At 44.2% G+C, this 27,293-nt stretch overlaps 3 protein-coding genes across 8 annotated transcripts in view; 1 reads left to right on the top strand and 2 right to left on the bottom strand.

Annotated features, from left to right (window-relative positions):
• Positions 1 to 27,293, top strand: part of LOC139758762 (RING finger protein 17-like) — a 272,806-nt gene that overhangs the window by 168,791 nt on the left and 76,722 nt on the right. The window lies entirely within an intron of this gene.
• LOC139758765 (uncharacterized) lies at positions 2,755 to 10,941 on the bottom strand. Its single transcript, XM_071680541.1, has 3 exons — positions 10,914 to 10,941; positions 7,600 to 7,686; positions 2,755 to 5,943 (listed from the first exon to the last, which is right to left on the bottom strand). Exons 2-3 carry the CDS (start codon positions 7,664 to 7,666, stop codon positions 3,356 to 3,358), a joined length of 2,655 nt encoding a protein of 884 aa, XP_071536642.1. The 5' UTR covers positions 7,667 to 7,686; positions 10,914 to 10,941; the 3' UTR covers positions 2,755 to 3,355.
• The window catches only part of LOC139758766 (uncharacterized), a 36,390-nt gene continuing 22,573 nt past the window's right edge, over positions 13,477 to 27,293 (bottom strand). Inside the window, exons 2-3 of one of the 3 annotated variants that reach the window (XM_071680543.1) lie at positions 22,751 to 23,267; positions 13,477 to 15,856 (exon numbers count right to left, since the gene is read on the bottom strand). In XM_071680543.1, coding sequence (XP_071536644.1) covers positions 13,488 to 15,856; positions 22,751 to 22,907 — 2,526 coding nt within the window. In that variant the 5' untranslated portion in view covers positions 22,908 to 23,267 and the 3' untranslated portion in view covers positions 13,477 to 13,487. Of the gene's footprint in view, positions 15,857 to 22,750; positions 23,268 to 27,293 lie in introns of those variants that run through there. The other 2 variants (XM_071680545.1, XM_071680544.1) reach the window with 2 other exon arrangements.

Raw genomic sequence — 27,293 nt, 5'->3', positions numbered from 1 at the left:
AAGATATGTATATATATATATATATATATATATATATATATATATATATATATATATATATATAACCCCAGGTGTTTTATTCAAGGTAGCGATATCTGAAAGGTAAAGAGGCATAATACTCTTGCGTGATTTACATACTAGACAAAAAAGACAACACAATTACAGTCGACATAGGTAACTTACATGTTGATACACTGATCAGGTATTTATTTAGAACTTATCATGAAATTGCGGTGTGTGTGTGTGTGTGTGTAGGTTCTCGGAGGAACGTGTTGAAACGATGGAGCTTGACAAAAGTGGCCAGTGTACGGGGGGATCGTTATGGTATTGTTACAACATGACATTGTTTGCCTCATGTCGGTGTGCATGATATTCCAGAAGATGAAACGATGCGAGTTTTTGTATTGATGAACCACTTATAAAAGCATATAGAACCTAGCGTTCTGGAGAAATGGATTTATCTTAAAAGCACACGAATAAAGCCCCTTTTTTTCTCTGCCTGAGTTAGGAAATAATCTGAACAAGCATGATATTATTGTTTGAAGACAGACAACGGCATCTGCAACAAAAAGTCCAAAAAACAGCGTAAGCCAAATACAGTTATGGAATGGTGCAGAGACTTTGTCATGAGGCAGTGATGTAGTGAGGTACTTTAACTGGTTGGGACAAACGACCACTCTCAGGTTACCTGTAACAACGGGGAGACAGTTCAACACTGCAAGGGACCCCAGCCTCTTAACTTTCAATACCCGTGGGCAAGGCTGGCTTGGGCGTTTAGTGAGTCGTGAGTTACACGTTGACGAGCATTACTTGGACTGAACACCAGTAGCCCACGTCAGTGATCATGGCAGAGGGAGAAGGTAGTAACTTAGACCAGGGAGGGGACCATGACAGCCACTGTGGTGTTGGCTTGTTGTGTCTCCTATTACGTCGTGGCATTTGTGCCTGTCCTTCTGTGTGTGTGTACACAATGTTGTTAGCACGGTAATTGTAGAACAGAGTATGATCAAATGTTTATACTGACACCAGAAGTACCCATTGTTGGGATATTGAACTGAATAGATTTTTGGTCACACAGTTCCTTGAATTTGTAAATTGATTTTTTTTTTTTTTTGTAAGTGCTGTAACTCAGAAATGCTTGGTAATGTGAATTTTAGATATATTACGTATTAGTTAAAGATAGATATCGCATCACAATTTTGATCGGCTCATTAGCTTTTCCTTCTGGGAAATTAACTCATGGTAAGACAAGGGCCTCCTGTTGATATTGACATGGTCAGTTATAGTAAAACAAAGCAGACGTGTCCTGTACCACTGTGGTGATGAATGAAACTGTCCAAGGGGAATTTTGATTGAAATCTTTGGTTTGAGAGAAATACGCCCGGGATCAGATGATGTGGTCCATGTTCCCAGACAGTATACCGTAGTCTGCCTGAGCAATAACAGTGCCTATCGATAGACCAGATTGTGGAGGTGTGTATATATATATATATATATATATATATATATATATATATATATAATACCCAGAAGAGCCAAGAGAAGCAGGTTTGGTCCTTAACGGCTGGACACTATTAACACTTGATTATGACGGATAGCCATACGTATGGTATAGTTTAGTCACTGTACACAATGTAATTGCCTCAACCTACACCTAACCGTGTGCACCTTCACCCATACCATCACTGAAAGACTTTCCTCGCGTGTAACTGACGCAAAGATGTCATGTTATGTTGATTCATGGTAATGGATAGAAATGTGGGCAAAAGTTGTACTTACAATGGCATGAAGTATGTCCTTGGAGTAGTTGAGAGCACCTTTCAGAGGTACATTCAAAAACGGACTTTATAATTCCCTTCAAGCCTGAGATTGACAGTGTAAGCGCCTCCTCAGATACAGGAAAAGTTTTGAGTAGTTCTCTTGGAACCATATGTACGTATGTCATTCTGCTTTCCACAGTAGATTCTTAAGTTACTGGTCTCTTGTACTATCGCAAATAACCTCGACAGGCAAGTCTGTTGCTGTTCAAGTTCCTCTGTATTTCTGTATCAGTGAAGGAATTTTTGATTGCTTTGGTTCCACTCGCTGGCTTTGAGTTTCTGTATGATTGGTAGGCCTCATGCACTCTTGTGTGCTTGGTTTGTCAAGATTTAGTATTTCATGGCTTGAGATTGACTCTCAGCTGTTATGTGAGTGGCGTAACAAACATGCGGAGAGATTGATTTGTTTGGAACATCATCTAAGAAACATTTATCAGTATTTTAGGTTTGGTGGCTTCCCACTAGGTCCGGCCGTCAGTCAGTAGGTTGTGTTTACAATTTATCATACACGGAATGTTATTCTGTGAAATATGAGGAAATAGAGTGATGCATCGGGCACGTTGTGGTGATGAAATACCGACGAATATTTTAAGTGGAGTTTACGTACTGCATATAGAGATGCCAGATGCCAAGTGTTACAAAACTTGTCCACTCTTCTGCTTGATGAATAATCAAGTTACAATTCTCGAGAGTATTTCATCTTGTTAGTGCTTAGAGTGGGTTGCTATTGAAGTTCATCTTAGAGTGGGTTGCTATTGAAGTTCATCTTTCTTGTATTTCTTAGATTTTCCGAGATTCCATTTTATGTATAAAATATTGTATAAATAGTTAAATGCAGATTGGAAATTATCTTCTTACTACGTGCATATGTGTCTTTGTATGCATCTTGGAGAGACTAAGAAGGAATTAACAAATAAAACCACATTATTCATTCAGAAAATTAATAATAAATACAGTAACAAAAACAGGATAGTGGTGTGTAGTTTATCACGTCCAGAGAGCCAGCCGAGAGTCGTAGAAAATGGGGGAGACTTTATTCATTTCCTCATAGGGAAAATGAAATACATTTGTATTAAATGTTAGTCCTCATGAGTGATGGACTTTGGATGTAGTACTTATGGCTGTCGTGGATCATAAAGGTTGACCAAGATGATGCTTGTGTTTATGTAGGGATTCTTTGAAGAAAGATTTTCTCGGATCGTGCAATGTGTGAAAACATATCAAGGGTGACCAGAAATACCAAGTTTTACAAATGTTTATAAATGTAGAGTGATGGAAAATGGTAAAAGTGTCGCCAATCACGTTCATTGTATAAAATTCCACAGATGAGATGCATTACGAACTAAACTGCTTTAATGACTATAAGTATAATAATAATTATGATATAAGGACATTAACATTACAATATATACACAACAGGGGAAAGGGTTCCTGATTAGGCCTGCTTAGGACATGCCATGGGACTAGGTAAATGAGCGATCCTTGACATCATTGTTCTGGCTGATTCCAGGTTGTCGCAGAGATTTATCGTGTCATCAGAGCTGTTCATTGAGGTTTGGCAATGGCACTACGTGACCCTCTGTACTGAGCCCTGCCTGTAGAGATGTGTCGGTGCCAGCGAAACTGTTCGTTCTGAATTCAGCCGCGGTAGAAACATCACTTTGTGCTGCGTCAAAGCCAGTAGAGTCCGACTCTGTATAGATGTTGGATGTTGACACAGCTCCCGGTCCTCCTCCAACTTCAAACCCATTGTATGATGTGCCAAAACTGAGACCTTGAGCTGTCCCAGAGGCATCTGTTATAGGTCCAAATTCTTCTCCATCATAAGCTTGACCATCATAAGTTTGAATGGCAGGATTATCAAAGACAGTGCCACCAGCAGGACTATCACTAAAGAACGTTTGATGAAACTGAAAAGAAGTCTGAGGAGTGGCATCTTCACCTGGGAAAGTCAGAGGATAATCAGGACTTGTGTCGCCGAAGACACCACTTTCGAGTGATCCTGCGAAAGATGAGGATGGATCATACTGGAAACTGTGAACGTTGGTATGTACCTCTGGGGATGGAAAGCCAGGTGATAGTGCTGGTTCTGGAGTGTGACTGAAGGTCTGAATACTCTGGTCAACAGGGTCCAAGGTCGGAGCATTCTGCTCTGCAGGAGCAAAGTGTTGAATGATGGGATTCGTCTGCCCATCAGAAGTCTGAGCATTGTAACCATTCTGGATGGTATTAGTGAGTGATGGAAGACCAGGACCACTTTGAACCTCAGGAACGAATGACTGGGCATTGGGACTGGTCTGGAATGTAGGAGGGAACGTGTGAACACGCTGCACTGCAGCAGTTGATGTATGGATGACGGAACCCTTCTGATATGTGGGAGCGAAGGTTTCATCAGCTGAACCGGTCTGCACAGAAGGGAATGTCTGAACATTCTGGAGCGCAGGATCGGATGTGTGAAGGAAGGGGGTGTTGTGAACTGTAGGAGCGAAAGTTTGAACTGCTGCACCGGTCTGTATGGGAGGGAATGTCTGGAGGATATTCTGGCCATCAGGATCGGATGTGTGAGCGAAGGGACTATCCTGAATTGGTGTGAAAATTTGAGAATCTGGACTGCTTTCCAAGGAAGGGAATGTGTGAACGTTCTGGGGGAAAGGGTCTGATATATGATGAAAAGGATCATTCTGATCTGGACTGCTTTCCAAGGAAGGGAATGTCTGAACGTTCTTGGGAAAAGTGTCTGATACATGATGAAAAGGGTCATTCTGATCTGGATTAGTGAAGGTTTGAATTAGGGGACCAGTCTGTTCTACGTCTGTGAATGGCTGTACGTTCTGGGTGGAAGGATCTGATTGGTGATTAAAGGGATCATTCTGAAGTGTTGGCGTGAACGTTTGAGTAGGAGGAGGACCAGTCAGTTCAGTCGGGGTGAATATCGGAACGCTCTGGACATCAGCAGCAGATGTGTGAACAGCAGAGCTAGTAGTCTTGCGAGCAGGAGGGAAAGGCTTAACATTTTGAGCAGCAGGAGTGGATGATGTGTGTACAAAGGGACCGTTCCATACATTAGGATGGAAGTTAGGGCCAAAGGAAGTACCTCTATTGATGGTAGTGCCTGTATTTCCAGAGCTGCTAAAGGTTGACTGGATGTTTCCCTCAGTATTTAGATGTGTATCAAGAACATCGCCGTGATTTTCATCAATAGAAACTAAGAAATTTGGATCATTGAGTGATTCTTCGTTCCTATCAAAGGATTCTCTGCTTCCTGTAAAGCTGGCCGTAGGTTCTTGACTGGTCAGCGGAGTACTAATGAAAGCATTTCCTTCGCCAGCTGAGGCATGTTGGAATGGCCTTTGCTGGTAAGTGACGGGAAGGGCCAGATGCTGATGAGGGGCATGTGGGGCAGTTGATGCAAGTACGCTGAAGGGACCTCGAAGATTGGGTGGAGAGAGCGCGATAAAAGCACGAGTTTCCTCTCTTGGTTGTAGTATAATGGGTGCCTGTTGCTGGGGAGGAGGAGCCCGTTTTTCCTTGGGATCTGTGGCCGTATAGATATGAACTTTTCCGTTGGTGCTGAACTTGGGGTTTGGTATGCTCACTGTGTCCAGGGATTGCACAGCACCGTCTGTCAACTGATAAAGAATATTGGCAATTGTTCTTCCTATGTCCCCGGATGTAGCCTCCTCTGTATTCGGCTGAGTTGTGCCCGTCTTATCCAATTTTGGTGAAAGATCTATAGTATTTGCTATACTGAATCCGCCTTGCGTTTTGCTGCCCGCATGAGACGTCTGCGAAGGTAGAGGGATGGGATCACTGAATCTTTCTTTTCTTGTAGAAGCAGAACTGACTGCGAGTTGAGGTGGCAGCCTGGCAGCCTGTCTGCTGATGCCCAGAGGACTTTCGGGAACTGGGTAGTTCTGCAGAGCTTGATTGTTTGGTGAAACAATGTCTCCCCGGGTGGCTTCAGACTCCACTTGTAAAAAATCCCCACCAGTAGATCGGGCATCAAGTGGTGTGGACCTGAGGAAGAGGGCCTGGTCACCTGGAGGCGACAGGTAACGACCTGCGGCACTCCGGCTGATACGATGTACGTCTGGTTGTCTGTAGGATACCCCCAACACAGAACCTGAAATGTTGGATCCAGAAAGACAGTTAATAATCTCAAATTCACTTGCAGATGCCAGATTCAGGATTTGATGTCGAACTATATATATATATATATATATATATATATATATATATATATATATATATATATATATATATGGTTATGAAAGATTTTTGTTTTGAATGTTTACGTTGAAGTAATGCTGTATTTTTTGTAAGTGAAATGCATTTATTGAAAGTTTGCAGATTTAGATCGGTTCTGCCATCGGTTCTGCATGACAGAATGTTGCTGAAGCAGATAACATGACGCACCAGGTGGTACCCCATCTCTCCTACACCATATATCTATATGTTGTAGGTTATAAATTGGATGTAGCCAATAGATAAATCATCATATGGAAGAAGTGATCACGTATCGCTCCATTACGACTGTGTGGTTAATGAGAGCACAAGAGGAGGGGATGCGGGTAGGTACAGGATGCAAGAGATTATGTAAACATTACATCTCAGTAGAGCTGAGCAAGTTCTCTTAAGATTATGAACTGGAGAAGGAGCTCATTAGCCAGAGTATTGACAATATTGCTTTTCATGTATTGATTTGTATGTGAATAGAATGGTGCCCAAAAACCCGAACCGTGTGACACACACCGCCTGTTATGTTCGACCAGTCTGAGACTTCATTTATCCCTGGGGATAGAGGAGAAAGAATACTTCCCACGTATTCCCTGCGTGTCGTAGAAGGCGGCTAAAGGGGAAGGGAGCGGGTGGCTGGAAATCCTCCCCTCTCGGTTTTTTTTTTTTGTAATTTTCCAAAAGAAGGAACAGAGAAGGGGACCAGGTGAGGATATTCCCTCAAAGGCCCAGTCCTCTGTTCTTAACGCTACCTCGCTAACGTGGGAAATGACGAATGGTATGAATATATATATATATATATATATATATATATATATATATATATATATATATATATATATATATATATATATAAACATGGGCCTCACTCGCGGAGAGCAGTGCTCATGAAGGCTGTCAGTCAAGTAGCATTTACATTTACATTTGCGTTCGTTACAGTAGCTTCTTGAGTACACATGTCGTAAATTTTTTCTGATTTATTTGGGAAGATTACAACTTTCGCTTTCGTGTTGAACTGGATACAGGTGAAGGTGGCTTTGAACTCGAGAATAATGTTTTTTTTACCCATGGGCGGCTATATTGTTGAATGCCCAGGGTCGATTTGTTGATGAGGAGGAGCAGGAGGGAGTTCTTGCATGGAAGTGGAACCACACTGCCAATTAATCTTGGAAGAGAGAGTGGGGAGTGAGGGTTCCACTCTCTGAGAGAGATGTATTAGGAGAGCCAGCAGAAGAAAAGAAAGCTGTGTTCGAGGCCGTGAGAAGAGTGATGGAAGATGGGCGTTGTGCTACCACACGTCTCCCACAGCTGCCTGCCTGATACAATACTCCAGCACACTCCCTATGTTGTCAAGATAACCCTGTGTCATAGTGAAAATACGATCCCTCCACCGTTATGCTACACAGGACACGGAAGCCTGTCTTCAGACCTGAGAATCTTTCATGATGTGGTGAAGGTTTTCAGTGGAGTGTCCTGCTGTATGAGAGGAAACTGTGTTTTGAACATTAGTTATTAGTACATAAGAGGAGGAGTTCATACTTACCGCTCATCATGATGATGATGATCATCATTAACAGCAGCAGCAGCAAGAACCTCTGCCACGCCATCATCACTGGTTCACGTCGCTCTCCTGCCCAGGACCGACAAAGAGCAGCGTGCATTAGATTTCCCTTGGATATCATTTTGATATTTTGTTTCATGGCTACAGCTGGTGATGTTGATGGTATATCTATCAGTAGTAAGTCACTGTAATGTATTACTGTGTATCATAGACCCTTCATAGCTGTTGGATTGATTCTTGAGCGAATGATGGGTGGAAAAACTATTGATCAACGATTCAAGAAAGTGCGGTATAAACAAACATTCTGGGAGACATGAGATAGTGAAGCAGAAAGTTTTTACATTATAGATTTTAGATTTTGATTTACTTAACTAATCTTAAGTACTCGCCATTGAGCTTTTGATATGATGAAGCATTTCAGGCTGAATAAAGATGACGATCATCCTCTCTCTCTCTCTCTCTCTCTCTCTCTCTCTCTCTCTCTCTCTCTCTCTCTCTCTCTCTCTCTCATACTGGCATGGTTATCGAGAAATATCATATATGATATAATACACCAGTTGGAAAAAGGTCATGTATTGCTAAAGTTTGAATGAGATGAGATGAGGTAGGACTTAAGTGGAGTTCAATGGAGTTCAGCAGCCAGTAAACAGGGCATGAGGGTGAACGGTTCTGTGAAACTTTGTGAAATGTAACGGTGAAAGGGTGGGAACGTCTGTACCCATACCCTCAAATACAGAGGAAACAAAGATGTCAAAAAGCAGTGGCCAAGATGTGGGAGACTTCCAGCCAGCCAGCATAAGCGAGGCACAAGAGAGCAAGGAACGAGTATGTAAAGATAAGAATAGTGGAAAAAAGAAACTTTGAAACGAATATTGTGGACGAGACAGGAAGAACTTTAGTAAAACTTTTCGATAAATCCGTTGGGAGTAGACTCATTTAGAAAATAGCTAAGGACACATGCCAGAGGATCTTTCTCCAGATGGATGGAGGTCACCAGTGGAGTGCCCCATGGTTGTGTTTTGGGACCGTTGCTCTTCTTGATCTGTATTACTTACTTGCCTACAGGTATGGACCTCTACCCTAGATTTGTCTTTAGACAAAGGAAAGGTTATGAAAGGAAGTCATGACTGCAGGATTGCATGTATTTATAAGGGGACCTAAACAGACTCCAAAGTTGGTCTGGTACATGGCTGAGGAAGTTTATCCCAGACAAATGTAAAGTAATGAGGATGGGACAGAGTGAAGGGCTGCGGTATGATTATTATCTAACAGGAAATAAAGCCTCAGGTTTCTGTTTGAGATGCGAATGCGTATCGTCATTAACCTGCTCGAGTCCCACGTTAGGAGAATAGTAGAAGCAGAGCGTCTGTTGGCAAGTACTAGAATAATATATGGCCAAAGAAATGTCTAGTAATCTGTTCGTATTATACACAAGGCCAGAACTAGATTATGCTTCTTGGGTTTGGTCACTGTTCCTAACGAAGCTGAAGAGCTGAAAGTGAATGTCCAGAGAAGGGCAACAAATATGGAATCGTTTTTAAGAGAGTTAAGATACGGAGAGAGGTTAGAAGCCAGCATTGTGGCCACCCTGGAAAAGAGAAAAGTGAGGGTTAACCTGATCATAAACTAGATTGGTGATGGAGAGAGTGAACAAGTTGTAGAAACAAGTTGTGTTTGATGTGTAAGAGGAAATGGAAAACAATCGCTAAAGTTAATGCAGACAGTATGCCTGACATTAATAAGTTGTAAGATGGGGCCCCACGTGTTTAAAACTCTCCCTGTACTGTACAATTAGGTTATTACGCACCTATTACTAGGTCTTACCTTCACAGAGTAGCATGGAAATTGTGTCATATACGATACGCTAATAAGAAGATATGATCATGAAGTGCTAGAGTTTGATTATGTGGTAAATGAGGATGTAGAGAGAGCGAGGATGAGTCCAGAGTGGAAGGGGAGGTATGATCATGGAAACTTTACAGAAAACAGTTTTCATCGTACATAAACTGGGAAGTTAACTTAAGTCTCCTGGAACCTAGGTATTGAGGTGATAGGTTGTGTGAAATTTGCGATGGGAGAGTAAGAGCTTGGGTACCATTAGCCTTAAGGACAAAAGGAAGGTTAAAAGAGGGAAGAGTGGTTCCGTAACAGACGCCAGGGAGCTTCTCCTTGTACTGTGACGAAGATATTGGCGGGACTCCAGCCAGCCAGCATAAGAGAGCAAGAAATAAGTAAGTATATCGGGAGAAGAAAGGAGGAACAGAGAAGCTTTGACAAGATGACAGCGGACAAAGAAGGGGATAGTCCAAAACTTTTCCATAAATTCATGAATGAATGTCAGTTTAAAAGCAGGTAGTCCGGTCAAGAGATTGAGGGTAAGACTTACAGAGGATGTGCACGGAAGTGAAGGTCAGGTTCAGAAGTGTTTTCATTGTGTATGTGACACAGTAAAGAGGAAGAATAAAGCTGGCGTGGGACTGTATATAGACATTCTCTAACAGGAAGTAAGCTGCAGGAATCAGCGTATAAGACGAGCCTGGTGGTGAACACTGAACCTACAGTATCACCAGAAAATTGTAAAACACCTGTAAGTACATAGATGAGTTATATCGCAATCTGCTTCTGTCACACCTTTAACCAACTTTAGAGTATGCTTCTTAGTCTTGGTCTCCGCACTTGGTCACCACACTCATTGACGGACAGAGGACTAACAGAGAGGGTCCTGAGTTGAGAGATGTTACCAGAAATGGAGACAAGTAAAAGCGAGAGGTCGGAGACCCACAGTGACAAAGAAAACTTAGGGAAGAGTTGACCACAACTCAGGTTTGTGAATTAGTCTGGTGATGACAGTGAACATATGAAAGGAGCAGAATTACCAGAGACCATAATAGAAAGTAGATCAAGAACCGTTGTTGGAAGAATATGTAAAGAAGTATGAACTGAATGACTAGAATAAGCTATTGGAATTCTGAAGGCTGACTGTACAAAAGTTTAAAAAGTTACATGACTGGAAATTCAAGGGGATGCAGTCCCACGATTGTAAAACTCCCTCAATGTCCAGAACCGATAATATATCCAGGAAGATAGAGTGAGTGACTCATTGTCCTGATACTCCATAACAGACTTAGTTTTACCTGTGGATTGTGAGCAGAGGTATAACTTGACACGTTACCAGTAAAATGTGGCGGTGTGTGGTTGCTGCTGGCCCAGCTGGGGGAGGGAGGAATGGCTGGGTCGCAGCACAGGGTATGTCTGTGTATGTTTTTATACCCGGGGGGCTTATGTAGTAGCCATACCTTTAACCCAACCAACTGCCGAGGGAAAACTGCCAGACGCACTCCAGTGTAAGCCTCTTTATAATCTCCGCTGGAAGCAAAAACTGGTTCAACCACTCACACTGGTCGCCACGCCATCAACACTTGCATACTCCAGCAGACACTCACTCATTCCAGCCCTCAAGCGTTCTTGGCGTTCAATTAGGCTTATCCATTTTTTTTTTTAAATGTTCAGAAATGACTCTTATTTGGAGGCCTTTCCCGAAATCAGGAAAAGGTCATTCTCTCTCTCTCTCTCTCTCTCTCTCTCTCTCTCTCTCTATCTATATATATATATATATATATATATATATATATATATATAATATATATATATATATATATATATATATATATATATATATATATATATATGTGTGTGTATATATATATACAGGTGATGGTATCAGGGATTCCTCTTCCAGTATTGCAGGAACACGTTCTGATGTGATAGAAATTTCATTCTGCAGTTATGTTGTTGAATTTTTCCTCACCCATTTTTGCTTTAGCTTCTCGGCAGATTCTGATTTTCCATTTTCTGTTTTCAGTTTTAACTGGACAAGAAATAAGAGCAATGATGTGGGTTTTCTATATATTTTACACCTAGAATGTTAGTCATAGGTAACGTAGTTCTTACTAGATTTGATATGTACAGTTGTAGATAAAGACTATAACAATTTATTGGCATTACTTGTAGATAAGCTTAACTCCCAACAGCTTGCATATATACATTTTATTTTTTTTTTTACCCTGTTTTGCCCTCAAGGTCACTGTGCTCGTGTTTTAGTGGATGTTTCTCCCAAGTTATGGCTGCTCATCGTTAAAGAGTAAATACTGAAGTCCAGGATTGTGTCTGTAATAAATAGATCGCCTTTTACTGGGCCAGGAGTCATCTTGCACCGTCTCATTGACTTGGTCGTGCATCATCAGTGCGACCAGATGATACCCCTTGTATCACTTTTCTGACGCTGTTGCAGATCTTGACTCCTTTCCACCGGCTTCGTTGCCTGATGTGTAATGGCAGAGATTTACAGTGTTTGAGTACCAGTCTTCTTACGTCTAGCGAAGTGCGTGTGTGACTTACACTTATCATTAAGCTCCACACATCCTCCCGTAGTCACGTTCTTAACTTCTAGTAGAAATGAAGTCTATCGTTACCGATATAGTTTCCAGTTCACTTTCATTTGTCTGGTAATAGCGTGAGAGCTTCCCTCCCGCTAGCAGAAGGTGACCATAAAGAAGGGTTCTTGACGGGTTCTTCCCCGTGATGTTGGGCGGGAGAGGAGTCTGAGATGATGACGTGCGGGTATTAGGGCAGGTCTCTTCTTCAGCCCAACATCCTCGGAACCTCGTCCTCCCTGATGCTCAGCGGCAGCCTAACCCAGGAAGGGCTGGCTGGCATTGACGACGTTTTGCAAGATGGGTGGTGGTAAGGTGCGGGGGTCAGCCGCTCGGTCTACCTGATCACCGCATGCTCACCCGTTAAACCTAAGAGGGGAAGACGGCTGAAGGATTCCCACTTGGAAATATTACTGTGGTCAGTGAGCGCGGTTGGTGTGGTCTTGGGCGGCAGCCTGTTGGATTGTGCATGAGGAGGCTGGGACGAACGATCACCAGTTAAAGCTTCGACATCCTTGATCAGCCTTGAGCCGTTGGTCAGTCTGGAATCGTTTGAGTGATTTTGGTGTTGGCGGGTCGTCTTTCCCTGTGTTGCATCGTGGTCAGTGTGTGGGTACATGTGTTTTTTGTTACCGGTTATTGCTCTTACTTCCGTTATATGTAGGGGTAAGGAGGCGTTGGACTCTTTATTAATAGGATGAGAGAGATTTCTTCGGTTAGTATTTTCCCCTCTCGTGCCGCGTTGCGATGTGCTGGAATAACCAAGCAAGAGAGATTGTGCCTGGAGAGGTACTCGATCACTCGTGGGTGTTGACGTCACGGTCATGTCCCTCGTCCATTCTGAAATATCATTTTGCATCGGTATTTCTGACGGTGATCCTCTTGCTGGACTGTGGTTCTCAAGCGACTTGGACGTTACTCGTAGTGTAGGTGGTACGGGTAAGTGGCTCTGCTCGTGTTTACTTTGGTTTTCTTGGTGGTTAGAATTTTCTGGTCGTCCATGGCGACGCTTCCTTGTTTTGTATTGAGCTAATGTAGCGGCCACTTGGCTCAAGTCGTGCATACGAGCGGTTGGGGATCGATGCTGCCTAGCTTCTGGTGGCGGGAAGTAGACGGGGGTACGGGGCGCTTCATTTCTCGTCTCCTGTCTTCTCCCACTGTGTCGTAGTAAGTCTTCAGGTGATGCTAGTACAGTTAAGTGGCGGCCTTTTCCGATAAATGTTCCAAGTTCTACGGCCAAAGGCGGCCTTTTTCTGGTAGAAGTATGATACAAAACAGCTGGAGCAGAAGTTGGTGCACGGGACTTGCCCGCGGCAGACGCTGTAGCTTCACGCTCTTCAGTTTGTGTCTTAGTAGCGTTAGGCATTGTGGTCGTTGGTACCAGCAGCAGCGTCTTCGTGTGAGGTGGAGTGTTTGTACCTACTACGGGAGCTGTGGTCATGGCTGGTGAAACTGGTGTCTCAGGGATGACAGAGTTGTAGCTCCTGAATTTTCCTGCTGTGGCAAAAGCTGTGCAGAAATGTTTCCGCTTGAAGATGATGACAATGAATTTTCAGATTTTATAGTATGATGTGTCGGAGGTGACCCTCGATGGGTAGCAGGGAGGTCATGTTCGGCATGTGGTGGATCCTGGACTAAATATGTGGGACGTTCTGAAGGTATGAGTGAAGCGGCAACATGCGACGGTCGGTGATTATGAGCTGGTAACGTAGGAAAAGATGATTCATCTCTTAGAGCTCCATGAGGTCGCACCTGGCGACCCTCCTCAGACGGTAGGTGTGGTTCCTTTGGTTTCGAAGTCTGGACGGTACGGTGACGCCCAGGTCGTGGCGGGACGAAAGAAGGCGGCAGTGTGATTGGATGACGAAATCTAGGGCGTGTGGGGATTACCCCGAGCGTCGCGCGAGGGCGTGAGTGTTGTGCCGGAGGAGGTCTGCCTGGAAAACGTGCATGGGGAGCAAATGCAGGTTCATTGGTCGTGGACGTGTGATGCACAGTGGGAATGGGAGGTCTTGATGACGGCCGGGTACTTTCCTCTACCTCAGTATGGTCTTCGTAGTAATCATAATCGTAATAGTAATCGTCGTAGTAATAATCATCGTAATGATAATCTCTTGCTATTTCTTCTTTGCTGATTTTTTTATTGAGAAGTTCAAAGACCTCACCAAATAGGCCACCCTGACTTTGGTCATGAGCTTGCTGCCGGTATGATAGGTTGTGATTATTATTAATAAGGTGAGTGTTATTGTGTCTTTGAGGGAAAGATACACTGTCCTTGTGTTGTGTCAACCTCTCGTGGGTATTATTAGATGCTTCGCCAAGTGAAGACTGTGGAATAACACTGATTTGGTGGGATGGAGTTCGGAAAGCATTTCTGAACTTGGGAATTATAGGTAACTGTGTTTGGGAATGCCTTGGTAAATGGTGTCTATGTACGAGATGATGCTGTAAGGGCCTCTGCTTCTGAATTGCCGGACGACCGAACTGCCGATATGGGCGACTTACCAAGGTAGTGGTAGGTACAAGTTGCTGAGTGATATTTGCCGGACTTTGAAGGAAGTTGACGGGTAATGGGGAAATAGTGACTGGTTGCCATGAAGTTGTAATGTGGAGTTTGGAAGAACTTGAATGAGAGCCGTTGGTCACGTTAGATTGCTGAGTGACATGGTGTTGGAGTGGGAGGTAACCCCCATGTGGCCGAAGTGAAACCAGTGGAAAATTTGTGGGAACAGTTATTCCTTGTTGTTGTTGTTGTGAGAAGTTGACAGTTGTAGTCTGGCTATCTTGACTTGTTTGGTTGTTTGTCTCTCGCACGCTGAATTGACTCAGTTGTTCGGAAGGGAATTTCAGGTTAAAACTTTGAAAAGCCTCCGGTAGCTGTGCAGGAGCCTTGTTGTCCAGGTGAGGAGCCATACCACGCACGCCCAGACCCAAGGGTGCTACAGGGTCCTGGACCTGGGGAAACGTCTCGGCTGGTTTTGTCATCGGTGTCGGACTGTTATGTTTGGGAACAGTTATTATCCCCGAGGCTGTCCTAGCTCTGGTTATCGCAACAGTTGGGTCTGTTGTAGCTCCGTCGTCCAGCTGTTCTGCCAATATGCTTTGATGTTCCAGAGTTTGATTACCTTCCTTGGTATTCCCCTGATCATTTTCTTGTGATGACTTAGGCTTTGGGAACTGTCCACTGTTAGTGAAAGGGGAATGAACAGTTGCAGCCGGCTCTCGAAATTCTCCCAGCCACGATTTAAGTTTTGACGTTGCCGTTTCACCTCTGACCCCAAGCGGTGTGTCAGATGACGAAGTGTTTATGAGCAAATGCAAGCCATTAGCATCAGTCTTGCTTGTACGACTAAGGTCAAGTGTTTCCTGTGATGTAGCATTTGAACTGACTGTGGTTGACTGGTGGCCACTTCTCACCACGGAAGGCTGCGTAGCAAGCCCCTCAGGAAGAGTCCAGCCCACACCAATGGACTGGTCGGGTTTGTCGACAAACACTTCGTGTAGCGGGTGAGGACGGAGAGCGGCGAACTCCACGGTGGGGGTGAGCTGAGTGGCGCCTGCTGGAGCCTTTCTGTGTCCGTGGTCCTGAACCCGCACGCCAGACTCTATTTTACTGAGGTGGGCTCGGGCGTGTTTGGGCGAGGTTGGTGTGGAAGGGGTGGGGAGCTGTCTGGTGGGCGGAGGTATGGTGGGCGGCCAGTAGGGCTGGGCGGGTATAAGACCTCGCTCTCCTGGGTTGGTGACTGTCACCTGGGCAGCTGGTACTCGGCTCAGGTGTTGGGTGGCTCCCCACTCGCACACAACACCTGCAATATGATCTTGTCTCATACTCAGTCCGAAGTAACCACAAAGAGGCAAATGAGGATTCCTTTTGAATCTAGAAACAGCAAAACATTACAATTCAGTTACATATGATAAGATCATGGCATGGTACACGTACACCTGACAGGCCTCTTGAGATAGTACCGGAGGGAACGCTCTAACAAAAAGTTGATGTAAGATGTTGTAGATCTTAAAACTGAAGGAGAAGGAACCAGTTTGGGACATGATAGTGGGTTCGAGTGGCTGGGAATGCGAAAGGACGGTGCTGTTGTGGGTGTAATAACACTGTCAGAGCTGAAGGAAATGTGGACATAAGGATTAGATTGATAAGGTACAATTTATGAAATCAGAAATGGAGAACATTATCAGGGAAGAGGATATTCATGAACTGGCAGCCCATTGTAGAGGAGTGATCACAACAAACTCCTAACTCTTGGTGCTATATAGAAGTTTTCACTGGAGTGGTGTAACAGTAGGGAAATGATATTTCTGCAGATTGAAACAAAACATTAGTGAGGCACTGGTGAAAAGACATGCGAAATCACACACACACACACACACACACAGTAATTATAAACCGTCTTCACTTTTGCATGGTGCAGGCGAGACATCTCGGTTGTTGTCATTGTTCATTCCTTTCTGTAATATATATTTTTGAATGGATAGTGTTTTGCCAGAGTGGTAAAAGAAGCTTTATGTTCAACATATATAAGGCTGATAGTACTCGTTCCCCTGAAAAATTAGTTTTATCGTGGACAGGTTAGTGTGATGTTGAAAATCTCAGGAATGATCTTGTGTGTGGAAAACACCAGGATGAAACGCTTCACCAATCACCTCCTGGCTTACAAAACATAGGAACTTCATAGAGTCATAAGAGATTTTTTTTATATATCATTGATGACTATATAGACGTGCTTCAGTCCGGACTAAACATGACTCACTGACAGAGTGTGTGAGCGCACGTGTGTGTTTATGTCGGTTTGTGGCTTGAAGCGTATACATGTGAGCAGTGGTGTGTGTGTGTGTGTGTGTGTGGTGGTGGTGTGGTGACAGTAGAGAAAGTTCAGCAAGTGGCATGCCTGCGGCCGGCGCATCTGGTGCTACGCCCACGGCCCTCCCCGCTCCACCTCACCCGGCCTCCTTGATGCATGTCTGCCGCCACCAGCGTGGGCTACGCTATTTATTATATCCCCTGTACTCTGTGACATCACCTCTGGTCGTTATTATGGAACGACTAAGTCCCTGTAGACCACGTCAAGCTGTGGCAAAGGCGCAAAGGCTTCGTCTGCTAGACCTTAGAATGAGCCAGTGATAAATGTGTGGAAGTCGAGAACATTATCTCGGAAAGCAAAAATGGGTATGTTTGAAGGAATAGTGGTTCCAACAATGCTGTATGGTTGCGAGGCGTGGGCTATGGATAGAGTTGTGCGCAGGAGGATGGATGTGCTGGAAATGAGATGTTTGAGGACAATGTGTGGTGTGAGGTGGTTTGATCGAGTAAGTAACGTAAGGGTAAGAGAGATGTGTGGAAATAAAAAGAGCGTGGTTGAGAGAGCAGAAGAGGGTGTTTTGAAATGGTTTGGGCACATGGAGAGAATGAGTGAGGAAAGATTGACCAAGAGGATATACGTGTCGGAGGTGGAGGGAACGAGGAGAAGAGGGAGACCAAATTGGAGGTGGAAAGATGGAGTGAAAAGGATTTTGTGTGATCGGGGCCTGAACATGCAGGAGGGTGAAAGGAGGGCAAGGAATAGAGTGAATTGGAGCGATGTGGTATACAGGGGTTGACGTGCTGTCAGTGGATTGAATCAGGGCATGTGAAGCGTCTGGGGTAAACCATGGAAAGCTGTGTAGGTATGTATATTTGCGTGTGTGGACGTGTGTATGTACATGTGTATGGGGGGGGGGTTGGGCCATTTCTTTCGTCTGTTTCCTTGCGCTACCTCGCAAATGCGGGAGACAGCGACAAAGTATAAAAAAAAAAAAAAAAAATATATATATATATATATATATATATATATATATATATATATATATATATATATATATATATATATATGCCCTAGCCTGAGCCAGGTGACCAATCCCTAGGGGTGGTATACAGTTACCGGGTTGATTGTGGACCGCTGCCGCAACCAGGTTTCGAACCTATGCGCTCGACCCTGGGCGGCCCGTGAATGCGTCACGGTCGGAAACAATAACCGTTACACCATATATATATATATATATATATATATATATATATATATATATATATATATATATATATGATTATTATTGTTATTATTATATAATCACAGGAGTCTTCTTCCGGGGTTCCTGCAGCTTCAAGGCTGCGCTATACAATATGTACAAGGGAAAGATGGACTCCAGTAGAGTGAGTTCTTCAACGGGACTGTACATCATTGATACAACCTCGCCGACGGGGGTATTTCACTGGCTTCGTAACCACAGCCAGGCAAAATTCCGAGTTTCCTCAAGCTTTTGTACATTCATTTGTTTGACTGGTACAATATTCCGCTTCGCTTCTTACATATTCATGCAAGATTTTCATATTCATGCTGAGGGAGGGAGAGTGTGCGTGTATGAGTCCGTACCTTCGACTGGGTAATGCCTGAGACGGGTAGAAAGAGAGAGTGTGTTTCACACCCACGTGCACACAGAATAGCTGACGTCAGGTACCCAGTTATCAAGCGACCGCTGAGGGAAGAAGGATGAGCAACTGCGGTAGCTGTGCGTCGGCTGCCGTATCCGGGAGTCGAACCTGGGCCCATGTGTGACCACCCTGCCAACTCTGTTGTTAATAGTCATTATACATAGGAGGAGCTTAACTCAGTGCGTGGTTAATGCAGTTACTTGACTTGTTTCCCGGATGTCATGTGATTTAAGGTCAAGGTCAGAGGACACTGAATTAGGATGACGCCATTCCTCGCCCCATTTTGGAGTCTGTGATTGGTTACATGGTAGAGCTTTTGACGCGTTGATTAGCTGTATACCAGAGGTTTTGACGCTGTGATTGGCTACACCCCAGAGATTCCACGCAGTCTCGGGCTGCTTAACAGAGGTTATGACGCAGAGATTGGCCACATGCCGGAGGTTTTGACGCAGTGACTGGTTATGTACGAGGGTTTTTTTTATGCTGTGATTGGTCACATACCAGAGGTTATTACGCAGTAATTGGCTCTAAGCCAGGTGTTTTTATCACAGTGATTTGACACAAACCTGAGGTTTTGACACAGTGGTTAGCCAAATACCAGAAGGTACTGCGCAGTAAATGGCCACATGGTGGACTTCTCCACTGTGGTTGGCCACACCGGTTAGTTTTGTTCTGTTATTCGCCACATTATGAACGCTTTTCAGCATATTCGAGACTTGCATTACAATTCTGAGAGACTGGAATACAACTTCTGAATCACCTTCGGTTGGAGGCTTCAGCCACAGACAGAAGTCCACATCATGGGACGGCCTTAATTTATGTGTGTGTGTGTGTGTGTGTGTGGGGAGAGAGAGAGAGAGAGAGAGAGAGAGAGAGAGAGAGAGAGAGAGAGAGAGAGAGAGAGAGAGAGAGAGAGAGAGGGAGAGAGAGAGAATGACTTTAGAGGGAGTGGAAAATCTGTTATAAAATGGGTCAGGCGTTACTTAGAGAAAATCGTACAGGTGGGTAGAGTTCCAGAACCTCGCAGTGTGGGTTTCTCATACACGTATCACAACGACCCACACGTGTGTGAAGTCAGCAGACTCCGGATGCTTCAGGTTACACACCGCAGGTGGAAAGTCTCCTACCAGGAGGTTAGTTTATCACTGGACGAAAAGGTTACAGTCTCGTCGAGGACCGTCACTCCAAAGGAGAGCATCATTTCCCTGCTATTGACTGTAGCGCAGCTTTGGAACTGCAGCAGCCCCATGAAAAAGATCTTGGGGTTACAGTATATATATATATATATATATATATATATATATATATATATTAAGACCCTTAAGCTAGAGAGTACGACTTTTGAGCATGGTTGGGTGACCTGTGACACGACCTTTAGGGTTGAGAGATCAGTATATACATCAGGGCATCATACCCACAGATCTTACCTTTGTGCTCCAGGATTGAGTTGGCTCAGAGGTTAGGATCTGGTGAAAATGTTTTCTACTTTGATATTTTGCCCTGGTCTTATAGACACCAACGCCCAGCTTGAAAATGTTGGATACCAGTGGTAAGGCGTAAGAGCACCAGTGGGAACACTGGGCTCGCCAGTTACTCATATGTAACACGTCACAAGACCAGAGTACACGACGGCAACAGGTGTGACTAGACTGGAGTGAGCGATGGTGTTTTAGCGTAGCGCTCCTTGTCTTATAGATGGTATAAGAAGAGCTGTGTTGTGTAATAATGTTCTTAAGTGATATTACAGATAATGATAGTCACGTACGTACAGTTATGTAGATTCTAAAAGTCAGATGAAGACAACAGCTTCAGAAACAATCTGCTGAGGAAGAATAGGGCCTGATTAACTCCATTTTATGTACAGCATATATTTATGTACAGCATATATTGGAGCCATCTTTTATTAATTTGTTCAGTGTAGTAATATTTGTTGTGTGACATGTAAGGAAGATAGGACAGGTACAGGTAGCTAGCTAGCGTGTAACAGGAACTTACGGTACATGGTAACTCTCCGCTGCTCAAAGAAGTTAGAAAGCGTTGAGGCAGAAGATACCCCGGAGTTCAGAGAATGGATGGTGGACGCACTTCAGGTACCGAAGCGAGCAGGAAGTGTGTGTGTGTGTGTGTGTGTGTCTGTGTGAGAGTGGGGGAGGGGGCTAATAGCAGAGGTAGAGAGAGGAGAGTGTGTATAGCCTGCGGTGGGAGGATGGCTGATGGTGCGACGAGCAGCAGGAGTGAGTGGCGGGGTTTTTGGCTGGCAGGAGAGTGTCTCAAGTGTGAGCGTCATGTGTGAGCTGCCTCTCGCCGTCAGTGGCTGGCGCAGGATCCGTCATAATGACCAGCAAGCAGTTCTGGCAGTTTCTCTTGGTGAAAGTGGTTCATGTAGAGCGTCTGCTGAGCGTAGCACAGCCCCTCCCTCCCGCGGTGCAAAGACTGCTTTCAGTCTTAAGCTTTGAATATGTTTTGGGCACAGGTGTGTGCGCGTGGGTATAATTACCCATTTGTACTGTACTGGAGGGGAGTCACGCACTCGTGGGGCCACATCTCTTGAAGTTTTTCTACTGTCTTGCAGCTTTTTAAGCTTCTGTATGATGTCCACATTTGACTCTTATCACATTTCAGATTATTAGATTTATCCATCGTTGTTAAGCTTTAAGAAGTACTTCTTCACGTCATTTCTTACAAAGTTTTTGCTTTAATGTTATGGCCAATGACTGTTGTATCCCCGCGTCTTTATAAGAACTGTCGACATTTATTGCGTCATCGAACTGGTTTGAAAACTTAAAGGTTGTCATCCGGTCACCCCTTACTCCTTTCTCTCGTATGTGTGTGTTATGTGTGGATTATATAACGGTAAAGATACTTTCATTTGGCTCCTGCAGCTTCGAGGCTGTAATTCACACAGTAGTAGGACGTGGTCGGCTCCTTTTGGACGAGAAAGTCCTCGATGTGTGTTTGTGTGTGTGTGTGTGTGTGTTTATTTTCCAACAGGTGTGGGTAAATCTTCCTCATGGTTCAGGTTCTCCCACGAGTCCACTAGTCTGTTGTTAGAGAAATGCTTGGTCACGTCCCAGCGCGCCTGGTCTTCGCTTGCCCAACGTCCTCGCCACAGGTGACCTTCTCATCAGAACTTTCTGCTAATTTCAGCGAACTGTTCTGTCTGAAGTCGTCATGGCCTCGTGGGAACTTCGTTGCATCGAACAATTCTGGCTGCATTCTGTTCAGTCCTCCCCAGGTGTTCCCTGCGGCTCTCCAAGTGACGAGAGCAAAGTGTTGCGACATGTTCCTGAGTGCATTTTTTTCGGTTATATTTCGTTGGTCATTTTTCCAACCACGGCTCCATCTCGTGTTGGCCTCTTCGTCTTCCATTCTAGCATCATCAGCAGACGTATTCAAGCGTGAATCCGCCTCGTGTGACAAATCGTACGGTAATGCTGATCCATGAGAGATCCCGCTGGTCACCACTCTCGACCAGCTCGAAAAGGACCAGCATCGAGGTGTCGCAGCATCCTGGGGTCATCGGTGGAGGACAGTGTATCAAAGACCATGTGTGGCAGTCCAACACTGTACACTCCACCCTCCGTGCCCGTTTTTCAAGACGATGTATTTATGTTTGTATGTCCATGTTTATGATGAATGGCATTGATGTTGGTGGAGAGAGAGAGACAGAGAAAGAGAGAGAGAGAGAGAGAGAGAGAGAGAGAGAGAGAGAGAGAGAGAGAGAGAGAGAGGTATAATCAAGAATGTGTTCCTGTCATGCAACACTGCTAATGAAAGTGGTGATTCGTTTTCAGGAGGTGGTTAGGGACATCCCTGTTCACGTTGCTTAGCTTGTATGCGTTGTGTTTACTTATGTAACTTGCTTCATTCTTTTCTACGTCTGTTTAAGGACAGAACATAATGATCTCTGTGAAAGGTAATGTCCTGAATATGCTGGTAGTGACCAGATGCAGACATGTGTCACCTGCGGTAACGGGTCGGGAGTAAAGCGGGTTATTACTACCTTGTGTGGCACAAAATAATTTTTATTCCCAAGGTACTTGGCCTTTGTTCTTTACTAGTAAGTATCAGTATTGAGAACTTAACATTATTCATATTGTCGATGATAGTAATGTTTGATACATGATATGTGTGAGAGAATATGGGTTTTTTTTATCTAAAATGTGTAAGGACTCACCTCTTGGTGTTATAGATCACAAACAGTAGGTACGAGAAGACTCACATAGTAAGGCGACGACGATGCTGATGGTGGGGTGTGGCGGGGCGCGGCGTGTGGCCAGCCCAGCCCCGCCACACCTCCTCCTCCTCCTCCTCACACCTCTACCACCTTCCTCACTCCTCCCTGGGTGTTGGCCTTCTCCCTTCCATTGCACTCTCATTTACTTCAGTTCACGTCTCCTGACTCGTTTTTCCTTCTCAGGTCATGATTTCAAAAGTTAGGTCACTGGCATATTGTAAAGACAGGTTCTCAGTTAATTGTGTGAATCACTTTATATTATTGCTTTTGTCGTTAGTTATTTGTACATCTATACAGTTTATACAAGACTTCTTAGCTTATGTAGACGCTGACGAGTTGTGTCGCTTTATCTGAGGTAATACATATACTGTTGTGGCCACCGTAACGTGACGCCACTTCAAGGCCAGACCTCAAGAGCGTCGGCTACGTTCATTGTTCACGTGGATAAGTCTTCACTTTCGGCCTCAGAATGTGGACTCTTCCAGCATGGTGGTCCCACACCCTGTAAAAGAAAATGAGGCGTGAGATTGTGTATTGCACAGAAGGGGGAGGTAGATTGTTTGGTGGTGGGTGGGTGTTGTATCTGGCAACTCCCCCCACACCACTATGTGACCGCATAAACTTTACCATCAGAGTTACTCTCACTTGGAGCAAAGCTGTGTACTTTACCCGTTGTAAAATCAGTGCATTCATATAGGCAGCTCCAACCACGCGTTACGTGATGTGTGCACAGCATATCAGTCGCGGTGATGAGTTGCCTGCAGCTACTGTGGTCCAGTTCTTGGACCTTTCGTCCCACTCCGTATCCTCTATTTTGCACCATCGTCCACAGTCGAGGTACGAGAGCATGTTGAACTCACCGCTTTTTTTGCGACAAAACTAAAAAACCAGAATCGCCAGACCTCTGCCTTTCACTCTTCATTTTCATCACAGTTTACACAGACTTTACACCCTCGTTGGCACAATTAATACTCTGTAATTCAGGTCAGATGATCGGTAATGAAGACGGAACCAGCCGTATTATGATTTGCTTTGCATACTTCACGTGACTCGCTCCTCTGTAAATAGGACGGAGTGTCAGTCTTAACACGTACAAGGCGTTGACTCATCTTTGAGATCATTTGATGTAAGTGATCTTGGAAGAGGATTTAGCGACGTTTGTTATAGCCTTCCTCCCTCCATCCCTCCCTCTCTCCTTCCTTCCTCATAGATTGACAAGCACAAGTTGTGGTTCTCCATCCAGATGGTGGCTGGACCGTGCCATGCGCTGCAGTGTTTCGTCAGTGTCATGAGGGCAGGACCCGTTACACATGACAGTATAACTTTGAACAATATTACGTTGCCGGATTCGTCCTTCTTGTTTGCGCTGTGCGAGTGGAGAGTCACCTTCAGCAAGGCTGAATCATCACATGTTGACGAAAGGGAGCCAGTTTCATCGCCAGATTTCTCACACTAAAGGAGTGTCTATCGTTTCCGTGGTGCAGGAAGTAGCGCAGCATTGTAGGTGCTGGAGCCCCCACGGTGGAAGAGATCATTTTGGGTTATACGATTATCATGATGATTATCATGATAATGATCATGTCAGTAAAGTCTTACCCGGTTTAACTAAATTATGAGTCACTTCCTGTAGTCCAGAAGGAACACTTCCATAAGGGATTAACTTCACAATCACGAGATCGAGGTGGAAGTGTCAAGCTGGAAGCTTTCACGTTACACATGCAGTCCTAACATGCTGGTCTGTAGCCTCATGTGAGCTTGTGTTCTCCTGGCGTTCCCTGCGCGCCATACTATTAATAGAGTGCGACGCGTCCATCCATAAAAAAAAAAGAAAAGCGACCGGTATAATGTTAGTTGATACGCAAGCGGAACTTATGATTATGATGTGGAACTTGTTCGTAAATGAACTCTCTCTCTCTCTCTCTCTCTCTCTCTCTCTCTCTCTCTCTCTCTCTCTCTCTCTCTCTCTCTCTCTCTCTCTCTCTCTCTCTCTTCCTCTGTAATTGCAGGACGCGTAACTTCATATACGATTAACATCGACGCACAGACCAACTTAAGACTGGAGATGGAATAACTTAACGAGATACAGAATAGAACAAAAGTGTTTTTTACTTAGTATGCATAAACTTGAACCGAGAATAAAGATCGCTGGATGTCTTCAGTTTTAATTGTGTTGAATGGGAAGAGAGAAGAACAGGTTATGGACACGAGTGTAAATCTTAAACTGCCAGCAGAGCTTCAGCAGATGAAAGCAGACAGTTAACAGATTCCATGAACGTCTGTTAGATATTCATCTTTATCCAAGATATACAGAAACAAGCGAAGAGACGTCAACATCATCGACCAACCGTGGATAAACGTTAGTGCTGTTGTTGCGCACTTTGAAGGTAACGAGAGGAGGTGTCTCGTATCTCAGCTCACTACCACAGGTCTGTGTGAAGACGATCGCGACGATGCACGGGAGGAATCGAGTGGATCGTGTTGCTGAGGTGTCTGTTCCGACATAACGAAGTCAATATTCTCATGCAATCAGGTTTTCATAAGAAGTAACGCAAAAAAACACAACTTCACCGACGCGTTTTTGTAAGAAATGGATCAAATGATGAAAGGATCAGTACCTTAATTGAAGTTGATGTAAAGAGAAAACGACCGAGAGATAGAAAGGAGAGAGTGAAGAGAAGAAAGTGAAAGTAAAAGGAAAGTTGTAAACTAACCAGAAAAAGTTAGAATTGAAGAAAGTAGGAAACGCTGACAGGATTATTGGTCATTTTGATTTATGTAACTGACACATCACAAGGAAGAGGCTCTGAGCAGAATACTTTGTGTTGCTAACTCTAAGGTATTGAGGAAGGTAAAGATTGGGATTGCATCAGCTTACAAGGAAGCCAAACCAAGCTTCAGATTTGGGCTGAAGTGTGATTAACGAAATTCAAACCAAATAAATGCAAAGTAATGTGAATGGAACCCAGTGAAAGAAAGCCATGTTATGAATAGTATGTAATAGTTAATGTACCGCAGGACTCTCTGTGTGTAAGGAGTTTAGGAGTCTACATTTGTACACCTAACCTGTCGTCATAGTTCCACCTTAGAAGACTCGTATCTGAACGAACATTCTGCTGGCAAATGTTAGAATCTGTTTGAAGTACATAGATAAGGAGGATGTTTCCAGCCAGTTGGTCGTATCCCATATAAGGCCAAGTTAGAATATCCTTAACAAGTCAGTTCACCGTGGGGTAAGAAACCACAGAGAAATACAAGATGGGATCCAGGAGAGGTCAACGAGGATTGTACCAGAAATGAAAGAGCTGAGTTACAGTGAGCGGTAAGGTCATAAACTTGCCCTCCATGGTTGAAGGAAGAGTAAGGGGTGACCTGATCCCAGACTTAAAACGTCTCAGTAGAGAACAGTTAACTGCTCTTCGAAATATGTACAGGTAGAGCAGCCAGAGGCCATAACAGTAAACTGTGTAACAAACGTTCGAGAAGATGTCATGGAACACTTACAGTGTTAGAGTAGTGGATACATGGAAGAAGCCAGGGGATGAAATCTCGAATATTGACAATTCAAAAGTCTAAGAAAATGTACGATATCAGAGGAGGTTTGAGATGGGGGCCTCACGATTGCATAAGGACGACCCCTTACTGTACCAGTAGATAATTATACGCTACCACTGATGTCGTTGCTTATACGTAACGTTCCTGGCCTTATGTTATCACATATGTGAGTGTGTCTTGGTTTTTTGTTTATATAACTCTGGCCTTATATTATCAAATATGTGAGTGTGTCTTGATCTTTTGTTAATATAACTCTTGATGAAATGATTTTGAGACGGAGCTTATGCTCAGAATGTCGAAGGTGATGGTCTAGAAACAGTTATTTGTACACAAGAACATTAGAGTGTATTGACATTTTAGTGGAGAGTGAGCAGCCTTAAGTAATGTTGCCCTGATTCTAAGGTGATTGCAACCAGTGCGCCGTGGTTGCCACACTAATGTCAAGTGTTTTTCGTTTTGTCCTCCAGGTAAGAACGTAAGTAAACTTGTCCAGAGCATGAACGTTGTAAAACTTTAAAGGTATTCAGTTGTTAAAAACGCAGACGCTTGAGAGAATTGAGATGGCGTCAGTAAGACAAGACAGCAACGGTTGATGCAAGTATCTTGATAAAACGAGTTTGAAAGGTTCATGAATATGTTTGAGGAAGGAAGTTGACGTCTCGGCCTGGCAGTGAACTGACTGTCCTAGCACCTTGAGCAAGACGTGGTACCTCAGGTATGTTGGTGTGGTCAGTGACCTGACCCATAAGGATTAGGTCAAAGGCCAGACTGACATGCCTTTGGGTCGTTCTGTCGTAATCAAGAGTCGTATCGTCATGCTCCAGAGGGCAAGTTTTGTAGGTCCAGTTACTACTTTCCCTCCTCTGACGAATGGCTTCCGTCTAATCTTCCCATATACAACACCATAATTATTGGTACACATGATACAGGGAAAGTGATGGTGTGACGGGCTGCTGGCCACCGTAACATCAGTACC

The sequence above is a fragment of the Panulirus ornatus genome, chromosome 31, assembly GCF_036320965.1.
Source record: "Panulirus ornatus isolate Po-2019 chromosome 31, ASM3632096v1, whole genome shotgun sequence".
Lineage (NCBI taxonomy): Eukaryota > Metazoa > Arthropoda > Malacostraca > Decapoda > Palinuridae > Panulirus > Panulirus ornatus.
This window is presented reverse-complemented; position numbering and strand designations above follow the sequence as displayed.